Source organism: Bubalus bubalis, chromosome 9 (assembly GCF_019923935.1).
Source record: "Bubalus bubalis isolate 160015118507 breed Murrah chromosome 9, NDDB_SH_1, whole genome shotgun sequence".
Lineage (NCBI taxonomy): Eukaryota > Metazoa > Chordata > Mammalia > Artiodactyla > Bovidae > Bubalus > Bubalus bubalis.
Genome location: NC_059165.1, coordinates 16,918,331 through 16,930,605, shown reverse-complemented (window position 1 = coordinate 16,930,605; position 12,275 = coordinate 16,918,331). Strand labels below are relative to the sequence as shown.

At 40.0% G+C, this 12,275-nt stretch overlaps 1 protein-coding gene across 7 annotated transcripts in view; it reads right to left on the bottom strand.

Moving 5' to 3' along the window:
- KIAA0825 (KIAA0825 ortholog) overlaps positions 1-12,275 on the bottom strand; it is a 442,771-nt gene that overhangs the window by 181,522 nt on the left and 248,974 nt on the right. Inside the window, exon 21 of one of the 7 annotated variants that reach the window (XM_044948544.2) lies at positions 7,066-8,603. The exons of 5 other annotated variants lie outside the window; for them this stretch is intronic. In XM_044948544.2, coding sequence (XP_044804479.2) covers positions 8,570-8,603 — 34 coding nt within the window. In that variant the 3' untranslated portion in view covers positions 7,066-8,569. Of the gene's footprint in view, positions 1-7,065; positions 8,604-9,395; positions 9,768-12,275 lie in introns of those variants that run through there. One more of the 7 variants, XM_044948539.2, reaches the window with a different exon arrangement.

Below are 12,275 nucleotides of genomic sequence, written 5' to 3'. Positions count from 1 at the left end.
TAAGGTCAACAAAAGAGTAGTAATCAAAATGCTTTATGGTAATTTATACATAATCTACTAATATTTTGGCAGAACAGAGATTAACAAGGAATGTGAATTAGAGTATGATTCACTAAAGGACATAAACTTTAATCTCTATTTCCTTTTTCACACCCTGGTTTATTTAGTATTTATTTTATCTTTCCAATGGACAGAGAAACAACTAGACTTCTCTGGTGATGCATCATTAAAAAGATACAAAGAGACTAAAACCCAATTAAAATTACGATTTCTTACAGATCAAAAGAAAACCCCCCAAATCAAGCAGTTTACCTGAAGTAAAAATTTCTTTTAGTTAGAAATAAAAGTATTTACATGGTTCTCCCATTAAAACATATCTGCAGATATTATCTTCTTTGTGAAAACACTTCTGAGTGCACAAATCAAGCTAATATACATGCTAAAAAAATGGATTTTCACTACTGCTAAAGCCTTGACACAGGCCAATTCAATCCTCCTTCCTTTCATGTAATACAAAAGAATAGATCCTTAAGATAAAGGATATTAAATAACCAATAGAAAACAAAATTAAAAATAAAAACACTAATAGAGATTTTTGTGATAGAAAAGGCGGCCAAATTTCTTTTTTAAGAAATTTGAATTTTATGAAATAAAATAAACATTTCATAAGCAGGCTTGGAGGAACGTTAACATCTCAGACTCACATCTTAAAGACAAAAGAGTTGGAATTCTGCTGTGTTAAAATGTTTATGGATGGGTCTAGTTTGACAATTTAGCCCGTCGGATGTGACTTTCACAGTCTGTTGGCAGTTTGTAGGCAAGCCATCACACCTGTGATGCTGCGGTTGATTAATGAGTCTTTCAGCTCATTGCTACCATCTGAAGGAGGGCTATGGCCTTTCTGAGCTTCACTGGTTTATTCACCTTAAACTGCAGGCCTGCTGAGGCATCTTCCATAAGAAAATCACACCTGGTTAAAGCTAATGAAAACTTCAATATGTCATTTTCTAGACAAGTCAAAAAGCATGTAAAACTAGACAAAAGATGTATTCAAGTAACATGAATGTAGTTTTGTCATAACCTGCCAATCCAAAAAGTCACATTAAAAAAGTTTTCCTATGACATATTTCAGGGTCGACTTGTAGAGTGGTAATTCTAAATTCTCTGTACTGTAAGAGGGCTTCTACAGTGCCAGCTCTTATGCTACACACTCTACCTATTTTCATCAGAACTAGGAAGGTTCTAGTTCCCGACCAGATAGCTAGGTAGCTTTAATTGTCTATAGATGATCAATGGAAATCTTTAGGCCTTATCTCACGAGTCTCACCTTCAGTTGTTCTTCTTGCAGTGTGTCTGGTATTCCATGACTTCTCGAGTGCAAGGCAGCACTGCTACTGTTTCCCCCCTAATCTTGCTCTAGAGACTGAAAAGGCTTTTCAAACAAAACCACGTAATGCCCTCCTTACGCTCATGAAGTGTGAACTAGAGAAGAGGCAGGTGTACTGTGAAAACAATCTAGTATAAGACAAAACGGTGGGCAATTAAGGACACATGGAAGACAAGAATCTTTTTCTCAGGGTTCCATTCTTTAGCTTCATTTTTGAATCACTATGAATTTCCAAAACTTCAATAACATTGAAATAAATACTAAAATGTATTTTTAAAGTAAATACTTATTACTCTTTAATCTAGATTTTGCACTGGCATTCCCTTCCACAGTTTACGTATTTCATACAAAGTTTAAAGTGACAGAAAGACTAAAAAAAATTCTCAGTACTATCAATAAGTGGGCAGCTAAAAATCACAAGTTTCCATTCTGCCAGTCACCATGTTCTGACCTTTATATTTTTATCACAATCACTGCTACTTCTCCAACTGCTTATTTGATGCCTGTATTAAGAATTATAGCATAAAAGATATTTAGTAGTGTACTAATCTTGTAATGTGGTGATGTTTACTTGGAAGGAATGTTTTTGGCTGATAAAAATATTGATTCCTTCAAGAACTTAACAATGTCAACAATGACTTTTAAGCACTCATGTAGTATTTGATTATTTCAACAAGTTTTCAAATTATTGTATCAATTGTTTCTATTTTGGCTGAAAAGTTAAATCACATGGAAAACTTTTAAAATGTACCAATGAATGACTGTGCCTCGACTAAGAAATTTTTTAGTTTTTTTTTTATACTCTTCCCAAGTAACTCTATTAATAACATGTGTCCATGATTAAGTATCACTGCACTGTATAATAATCCTCATGCTCATTTTGCTAATCTAAAAGCGTAAAAAAACTTGTTCCTACCAAGGAAAAGATATTTCTCAAACTCAGCTGGAAAATAAAGTCATCAGTCTTTAGGGTTCTTAGATCTAGTATTTCAGTTTGTAAGAAAATATGCTGGACTATGAGACAGAAATCCTGGGCTTAAGTTGGTGTTCTGCTACCTACTAGTTCCATGTCTTCAGTAAGGCCCTCAAGACAAATATTTTCTAAATAATAAAATGAGAAAGTTAAGAGGTCTTCCAGCTTTCAAAGCATGTTCTCAAATGATTTCCATGGGTGCAGAGTGCTGTTCTTAAATATCAATCAGAGAATCATTTGATTGCATAAAGTTCAGACTTAAGCCACAATGAACAAATGTGCATCACAAAAGCTGTCGCGCTCCTCTCCTGTCTGTGCCAGACATTGCTAATTGATCTTAGCATTACAGAAAAAAGGGGTTCCCCGATGGCTCAGATGGTAAAGTGTCTGCCCGCAATGTGGGAGACCCAGGTTTGATCCCTGGGTTGGGAAGATCCCTTGGAGAAGGAAATGGCAGCCCACTCTGGTCGACGGAGGAGCTTGGTAGGCTACAGTCCATGGGATCGCAAAGAGTCGGACACAACTGAGTGACTTCACTTTTCACTTATAGAAAAAAAAAAAACAAAATACTCTCCTGGAGTTTTCACTCATGATAAAATTACATTCTATTTGGGAGTTAAGTACTTATGCACTGTTGAAGGAGTTCAGGACAGGCACCTCAAAGTATGCTGCTTTGGTGTATTGGTTATTTTGAGCTGAAGATATCTGAAACAGCCTGTACAGGGAGAGGAATTCTCTGAACTCTCCTATCTGTCTAAAGACAGATTCTCCGAAAGGAACTCAATTGCCATAAATCCCCTTCCCAGATGTATCATTAACCTGGGAAGACTGATTGTTCTCACAGGAGAAGAGATTAGAGGTCAACACCACACCCAAACTATCTGGGTTTGTCTGATAATGTCACAAACTATCACATTGTTATTTAGTTGCTAAATTGTGTCTGTCTCTTTGTAACCCCAAGGACTGTGTAGCCTGCCAGGCTTCTCTGTCCATGGGTTTTCCCAGGCAAGAATACTGGAGTGGGTTGCCATTTCTTCATCTTCCCAACCCAGGGATCAAATTCGCATCTCCTGTGTCTCCTGCATTGGCAGGCGGAATCTTTACCCCTAAGCCACCTGGGAAGCCACACAAACTATCACACTTCACAATATTCTTCTAAAAACTGGTTCTTCTTTCCTAAAAATCTTTTACTCTCCCATAAGTGGCCTACATTCCTTCTCCCCTTCATCTGTTAAGATGATATATAAGTTCTCAAATCTCACCATTTTGGAGGGTATTCACTTTTTCTCCCTGGCAATACACCTGTGCAAGTAATATTAAAGACAAACAAATTTGTGAACCTTTTTTCCTATTAATCTGTCTTTCTCTATTTATTTTATAGACCCAGCTATCAAACCTAGGAGAGTAGAGGGGAATTTTTCTGCATCTCCCCTGTTTTCTTTAAAGAGATGATGTAAACAGAGTAGTCAGCAGAGGACCAAAAATGTCCAGAAAGTATAAAAACTTGTTAGCACAATTCAGAAACAAGACTGCTGCTGCAAGTCGCTTCAGTCGTGTCCGACTCTGTGCGACCCCATAGACGGCAGCCCACCAGGCTCCCCCGTCCCTGGGATTCTCCAGGCAAGAATATTGGAGTGGGTTGCCATTTCCTTCTCCAATGCATGAAAGTGAAAAGTGAAAGTGAAGTCGCTCAGTCGTGTCCAACTCTTAGCGACCCCATGGACTGCAGCCTACCAGGCTCCTCCGCCCATGGGACTTTCCAAGCAAGAGTACTGGAGTGGGGTGCCATTGCCTTCTCCTGACTCATAATACGTGCTTTAGATCTTAATGGCAGGCATATAGCCCCATGGAGAGATGGTTCACTCCTACTCATCAAAAAAAATTTTTTTTTGTCATAACCTGGCTTCTAATGTCAATTTACCTTGAGAGAGAGAATGAATAGATCTGCTTCAAGGTGTATTTTTCACTGTAAATTGGTAAGACGGAGCTCTGGTTTTACACAAGTTTCTATGAGTTTTAAAAGACGCTTACTCCTTGGAAGAAAAGTTATGACCAACCTAGACAGCATATTAAAAAGCAGAGACATTACTTTGCCAACAAAGGTCCATCTAGTCAAGGCTATGGTTTTTCCAGTGGTCATGTATGGATGTGAGAGTTGGACTATAAAGAAAGCTGAGTGCAGAAGAATTGATGCTTTTGAACTGTGGTGTTGGAGAAGACTCTTGAGAGTCCCTTGGACTGCAAGGAGATCCAACCAGTCCATCCTAAAGGAGATCAGTCCTGGGTGTTCATTGGAGGGACTGATATTGAAGCTGAAACTCCAATAATATGGCCACCTAATGCAAAGAGCTTACTGGCTCAGAGGGTAAAGCGTCTGTCTACAATGTGGGAGACCTGGGTTCGATCCCTGGGTTGGGAAGATCCCCTGGAGAAGGAAATGGCAATCCACTCCAGTACTATTGCCTGGAAAATCCCAGGGACAGAGGTGCCTGGTAGGCTACAGTCCGTGGGGTCGCAAAGAGTCAGACACAACTGAGCAACTTCACTTTCCTTTCCTTGGTGCTGGGAAAGATTGAAGGCAGGAGAAGGGGACGGCAGAGGATGAGATGGTTGGATGGCATCACTAACTCGATGGACATGGGTTTGGGTGGACTCCGGGAGTTGGTGATGGACAAGGAGACCTGGTGTACTGCGGTTCATGGGGTCGCAAAGAGTCGGACACAACTGAACGACTGAACTGAACTAATGAGCCAGTATTTCTATGAATCCACGTTACCAGACTTTCAAAGCTGAAAACCAGATCATAGACTAGGATAGAAACACCTCTGAAATCATGTCCTGCCCAAGGGGTCAGCTGGTCCTCTTAGTGAAGCATTCAGTGAGAAAAACATGAATATAAAGCAAATAAATAGTTTCCAAATGAATTATTTTCTCATATAAACTAAGAAAAAAGAAGCTTAAAAATGTGCCAAAACCTTTCCATTTTTGCAGGCTTTTTTTCCCCATATTTATAAACAGTAACTTATAAAATGTTGTACTGATACAGTAAGATGAGAGCCGGTGCTCTCTGAGGGCAGGACCCCCATCCCATTCAGCCCTAGATGCCATCTCTCATGAAAAATCCTTTACCAGAAGACAGACTAGTCACACCATCTGCTGCCTCCAGGGAGATACGTTGCACATTTCAAAGTATGGCAATATTCCACTATAGCATAATGAAGAAAATGGAAAACATATTAGCAACACTGAACACTTTGGGGAAATTTCATTTTCAAATTGTGTGCTGTTTTGCCTTGAAAGAAGTAAAATTATTAAATAAAATGTGTGAGAGGAAGCAAATATTCCTCCTTGTAGCAAAATTACGAATGCTTTTACTTTGTGAAAAATAACAGTATTTCCAACAAACGCATTAAAGTCACACATTTAATCCACATTCTTGGAGTTGTTATGAACAAGCATCTATCACCGACATGCACGTCCTTTTGCTAAAATCAAATGTCAATCCTAAATTCCCTGTTAGATTATTTGCTAAGTGAGAGAAAGTAAGGACTTAATTAGGAAACAATTCCACTTAGTTTCTTCCCCCAGAAACTCCTTGGGGGTCTAGAGATGTGGCTTGAGTCCATCTTGGATCAGCCAGTTCAGGGTAATAACCATGAACAAGTAGACCAGAAGCATCACTACCTCTCCCGGTCATTCCTGCCACTGTCAGGCAATTTTTATGGTTTAGAGAGAAACAGGTACCGAAGAACAGACTGTCCAGCTCCAGAACAAGCTGCAAGCACACTGAGAGATTAAGAGCAACACCAAAAAATAAATAAATAAATAAATAAGAGCAACACCAATCAGGGGCACCTCTCCTACTTGACCAAGGCCAGTGTTAAACTAGCACATCTCATCTGAAGAGTTGTCCATCACTCACCAGGAGTGCCCTCACCAAAGTACATCCCATCCAAGCTGAATAACTATAAGGCCAATAGAATTTTAGTGACATACTACAGGGCCATTTGATCTATGAATTACACTGGCCCCAGCAATTGCTTACACACGCCTGCAAACTTCAGGGTCAGATGAGACCAAGGATTCAAAAAAAAAAAAGAATCTGTAACTCCTTCAATATTCCCCAGTTATGGGCCAAAGTATGGGCTTCCCTGGTGGCTCATTGGTAAAGAATCTGCTTGCCAATTCAAGAGCCGCGGTTTCGATCCCTGGTAGAGAAGATCCCCTGGAGAAGGGAATGGCTGCCCACTCTAGTATTCTTCCCTGGGAAATCCCACAGAGGAGCCTGGCAGGCCCCAGTTTATGGGATTGCAAAGAGTTGGACACGACTTAGCAACTGAGCAGGTACATGTGGGCCAAAGTAAGACAGGTGTCCCCCTTCTCCCCTACCACCCCTTCCTCTCTATTCAGCCTCTGATTTCATCCTGAGCAGTCTAACATTGATTCGCTGTGCTTATATGTTACAAATGGAAGTGATTCAAAAGGGAAAAATTCAGTGAAGAGACTGATTACTCTAGCCAAAATACGCAGGATGACCACTGCTCATCTTGGGTCCCTGGCTGACTCAGGTTCAATCATCACCATGCAGCTCAAGTATCACCATATCCTGGGTGGATTTCCTGACGGCTTCTGCATTCAGTGGAGTGAGCGCTCCCTTCCTCTGACACCTTCCACTGCACCTGCATGAACCTCTGTTGTACCCATAGCCACTGATTTTTCAAGTCTGTCTCCTCTACTAGATTCTGAGTTCCTTGACAACCGGGGCTGTGTCTGGCTTATTTCTTTATCTGCTGTGCCTAGTGACTATTTGACGGATGGATAAATGAACAAACAGGCACAGGTCCATCTATTTCCTCAAAGTCTTGCTAGACAGAATAATGAAATAGAAGCGTTCTTATAATCAACACAGTGGTTTTTGTGGGTTATGTAATTCTTTACTTTCATCTGCTGGCAAGTATATTCTCTGTATAATAAAATAACAAGAGCCCAAACTGCCATTTATACAAAGTTATCAATTTCCAGGGAGTCCTAACTCTTTAAGTCCTTTACAGGTCTGACTAGCTGAAATGGACAAGTGGATATTCATCTCTAGCTCAGGCTGAGCCAAATGAACAAATTTGGCAAAGACATAATTCTGATGAAAAGAATTTTCTTGGCAAGTGAGACAGGCAAACAGCAACAAGATTTTAACCAGCTTACTGACTTCTTTACAAATCTGCTCAGCCCAGACCAATTCTTTTGTACCCTAGGACTCTGACTATTAATAGATTTTAATTCATTAACCTAGAATTGTCAATTATTTGACAATAAGAGATCCACCAGCTTACAGGTTGGTTGTTAAATCCCACATGTCTTTGTGACTTAGAAAACTTTTTTTAACAGAAAACTGGAATATTTTAATCTATTATTTTTTCTAAATTGTAGCATTTAGACATCTTTTAAAATTCCTGGTAATTTTTTTTTCTTTTAAAATTCTATTCAGAATGATGACTTGATGATCAAAGGATATTTTAAGGTTTAAATGAGAATGAAAGAGGACAGATTTTTTACCTCGAGTGCGTGGCACTATGTAAAATGAGGGTGAACAAGCAATCAGTTAACTTTAACTTTACACAACATTTGTATTGTGTGACTTCTAATGAGCATACATTTAATTGAAAACAGTTTAGTAAAATGTTCAATAAATGAGTTAACAAAGTCTCTTTTTCCTGGTGATCCTCAGTAAGGTCTAAAAACAAAAGGAAAAACCATTCTGAAACAGTAAATTCAGACTGGAAGCCAAAAGGCATGAGCTGCACAGTCCTACACTTCCATACTGTGTGCTTTATTGGACGTGTGTCAAGTGGGAGCTCGAGATGTCCACTGTCCGAGTGTTGACAAGAATATCCGGGGAGACGGCTGACCGAAAACATTGGCAACCATCATAGCGTATCACATACTGAACATCAACAAGTTTAACTGTTTGTAAATGCCAGAGGATTTCTGAGAACGACAGAACTGGAGAGGGCTTTGATGGCGGGCCTGAGCTGGTTTTCGAAGGGCAGACTTGGAGGATGACGGTCAAGGGAAGCAGAGGGGATAAGCCTGGGCAAAAGTGTAGCTGTCCTTAACATGAGATGTGCTTGGCTTCTGAACAGACGTCCTTGTCCTCCAACCACATGGGTCGCCTCGCCTGGAGCCTCCACTCCATCAGTGACCAGAGGTGAACCTTAGTCCTGGTCAGGAAGTGATGAGTCTCTGTCTCTGAGGGCAGATGTCACATCAGTTTCATCATGGATGCTGATACCCTGGACACAGACCCCATGGCTAGATCCTGATTTCTGAGTAACTCAAAATCCACAGCTGAACACAGGACCTGGTGCACAGCAGGTTGTTAATGTTCACTGAATTAATGTCAAATATTGGCCTTTTTGGGCCACGCCTTCCCTGCCGTTGGCCCATGAACAGTCAGACATCAACTTTCTGAGCTCATCCTTTGCCTTGAATCCAGACCATGTATCACACAGCCAGCAACTAATAAACAGTGCTCTGGATGGCTCTTATCTCATCATGGCTTTTTCTCCTTGGCCCTCCGTTCCTCTACTTCGCAATTATCCGCATGCTTGTCTGGGCTGTGTTTTACAATTTTATCCTGGCCCCTTACAGCCTACTCTGGTCTGCCCAAAGAGGACCAAATAATAGCTAAAAACAAGAACAATTTATATTCATAGGACATTTCCTATGTTTCGGGGTTTGTACTAAATACTTGCTAGAGGTTAACCTTTCGGTTTGCCCACTCAGTAAGAAAAGTGCTGCTAAGATCTCACTTATACAAACAAGAAAAAGGAGGCTTAGATAAAGTGGCAGAGGAAGATTTTGAACCACAGGTTGTCATGCAATGATTAAAGGCACAGCGGGCTCCGTTATAAAGGAGGCATTTGGTAAGTGGGAGGACTGGATGACGGAAGCCTTGACTTCGGGGCTTAGAGGAGTTTCAGGCAATGTGAAGCCAATGTAAATTTGAAGTAGACGAGTAGCAGAAAAAAAAAGATGTTGAAAAATTTTTTATTTCACTCTACTTCTTATCCCTTTGAATATCTGGTAATTTGTAAAACAAGTTTGCCTGTATCTTTTTATTCTACCTTCTGTCTGTGTGCATTAGAAGTAACCTACACACTCATGACAATATAATATGGAAAAGGGAAACAAAGCAAGGATCTCAAGCAACGGAGCAATGGCTAAACTGTGCTGCATTAATTTGATATAATGCTAGCAACCCTATGAATTGTAGCCCACCAGGCTCTCCAAGCAAGAATACTGGAGTGGGTAGCTATTCCTGTCTCCAGGGCATCTTCCCGATCCAGGGATCGAAACCAGATCTCCTGCATTGCAGGCAGTCTCTTTACTGCCTGAGCCACCAGGGAAGCCCTATTAAAAATAAAAATCAATGAATGACAAAAATAGTTTTGTGAAGAATTTAGAACCTATAACTTTAGATGGATTCCTTCCTCATTGTGGCTGGAAAAAGGAAGTGTGTTGTGTACATAGAAAAAGGACTTGGAAAAATGAAGGACTGTATCTGGGTGGTGAACTTAGATTATAAACATACTATTTCTGTATTTTAAAATGTTAATGTTGTTTTCAATTGTTTTTAATAACGAAGGAAAAGTTTAAGAAAAAAACATATTAATGCAGCAGACATAAATGGATAAGAAGTGAAGGCAGGACATCTAGGGATCAAGAGATGAGGGCACTGGATTTTGAGCAGAGGAGCATTAACAGAAAAAAGCAGTGACTCTAAGAAATGTTCAGAGGGAAAACTCGGGGGCACATGGTGTGTAACGGGATGCAGATGAAAGGAGATGGAAATTTTGCAAAGTAATTCAAGGTTTCTAAGCTGAGGACAGGAAAAAAAAAGTTAGTTCTATGAATAGAAATCACCCAACTCTAAAGAGGAATTTACCTGATGAAGATAATTATGATGTTAGGACTTCCTTATGGTATGAGAGTTACTACATTAAAATATCCTTACGGTGAAAAAACCGAGTGTATGTGATCTGGAATCTTACAGAACAATTAGAACTGGAGCTACAGATGAATTAGTGCCATAGAATTAGAGGTTCATATTGGTGGACCTACTCCATTCTGATGACATGTCATTTAGCTAGTGAAAGTCGCTCAGTCGTGTCCCTTTGTGACCCCTTGGACTATACAGTCTGTGGAATTCTCCAGGCCAGATTATTGGAGTGGGTAGCCTTTCCCTTCTCCAGGGGATATTCCCAACCCAGGGATCGAACCCAGGTCTACCGCATTGCAGGCGGATTCTTTACCAGCTGAGCCACAAGGGAAGCCCATTATTTAGCTAACACAATAAAAAAAGAAAAAGAATTTGGATGTTTTTATCTAGATGCTCTCACCTCCCTTTATTGTATTATACCTTGCCTTTACATTTTGGTATTATTTGTGCAGCCCCTGAAGGTATCTGATCTTGGGACCTAAGGTAATCCCTTAAAGTCACTGAACTGAATGATTTAATTACCAAAAAAAGAGGTGGGAAGGATACAGAGAGTTGGAGAATGAGGAGACAAGGTCTAAGAAGCCTCTACCAGTATCTGAGGAAGAGTAAGTCAGAACACCTGTCTTTACAGGAATTCCAAAAAGGGATATAGAATGTAACTGGGGATGGGAGCCAAGAGAATAATCAATAACAGGAAAAAAAAATCTTTGAATCTGAAGGAGATCACAATATTGAAGGTGCTATGAAAAACCAAAGATTCACACACTGACACAATCTCATTTCAGAATGACCAGCGGTAGCTGGTAAGGAGGAGTTACTTAATAACAGCAAGAAAGCATCGACACGACAGGGATATGAGAAGGAGAAGAACTGATTAGCCATCAGATTTCTGATAGGCAGTATAAAATACAGAAGGATATCGTTTCTTTATAAAGTCAAACATAGCCATACCATACAATCCAGCACTCCCATGCTTAGGTATTGTCCAAGTGAGAAAAAAAAAAAACTATATTCGTGCAAAACCTGTACATGAAAGGTTACAGAGGCTTTATTCAAATCACCAAACACTGGAAACAACCCAAAGGTCCTTTAACAGGTAAGCTGATCAACAGACAGTGCGACCTTCAGGCAATGGACTGTTATTCCAGAGGAAGAACAAGCGAGCCCAAGAATCTCAAACGCATGATGCCGAGAAGCCAGACTGAAAAGGTGATGTACTGTATAAATCTCTTACACTGACAAGCTTGAAAGGAAAAAAAACAAAAACAAAAACAAACTATAGGTCGGGAAGTTCCCCTGGAGAAGGAAATGGCAACCCACTCCAGTACTCTTGCCTGGAAAATCCCATGGACAGAGGAGCCCAGTAGGCTTCAGCTCATGGGGTCGCAAAGAGTCGGACACGACTGAGCGACTTCACTTCACTTCACTATAGAGACCAGAGCAGATCAGTGGTTACCGGGGACTGGGATGGGGGAGGAACTGAAATTGGAAGGGGTCAGCACAAGGGAATTTTTTGAGAAATGGGATTTTCTGTATTTTGATTGTGCTATTAAATAACTTCATGCATTTGTCAAAACTCAGAATTGTACACCAAAAAGAGCGAACTTTATTCTTTATGTAAAATTTTTAAAATAAAAAACAAAACAAACTGATTTTAAAATACAGGCTCTGTTATATCACATAAAGGTGAGCAGTAGAAGAACTAAAGTGAAAACTTTATTAGCAGAGCTTGAAGGGAAGAGGAAGAGGTAGTATAAGTTAAATCCTCTATTGCAAGGAGCCCATACATATTAATTTTAAGCTGATAGATTAAAAAAATTAGTGGTGTAAACTGTCACTTAGATTTATTAATCAAAAACAAAATCAGAAATGGTTCAAATGGCTGCAAGTACAGTGGAACCTGTGTGACTGAGGAGCTG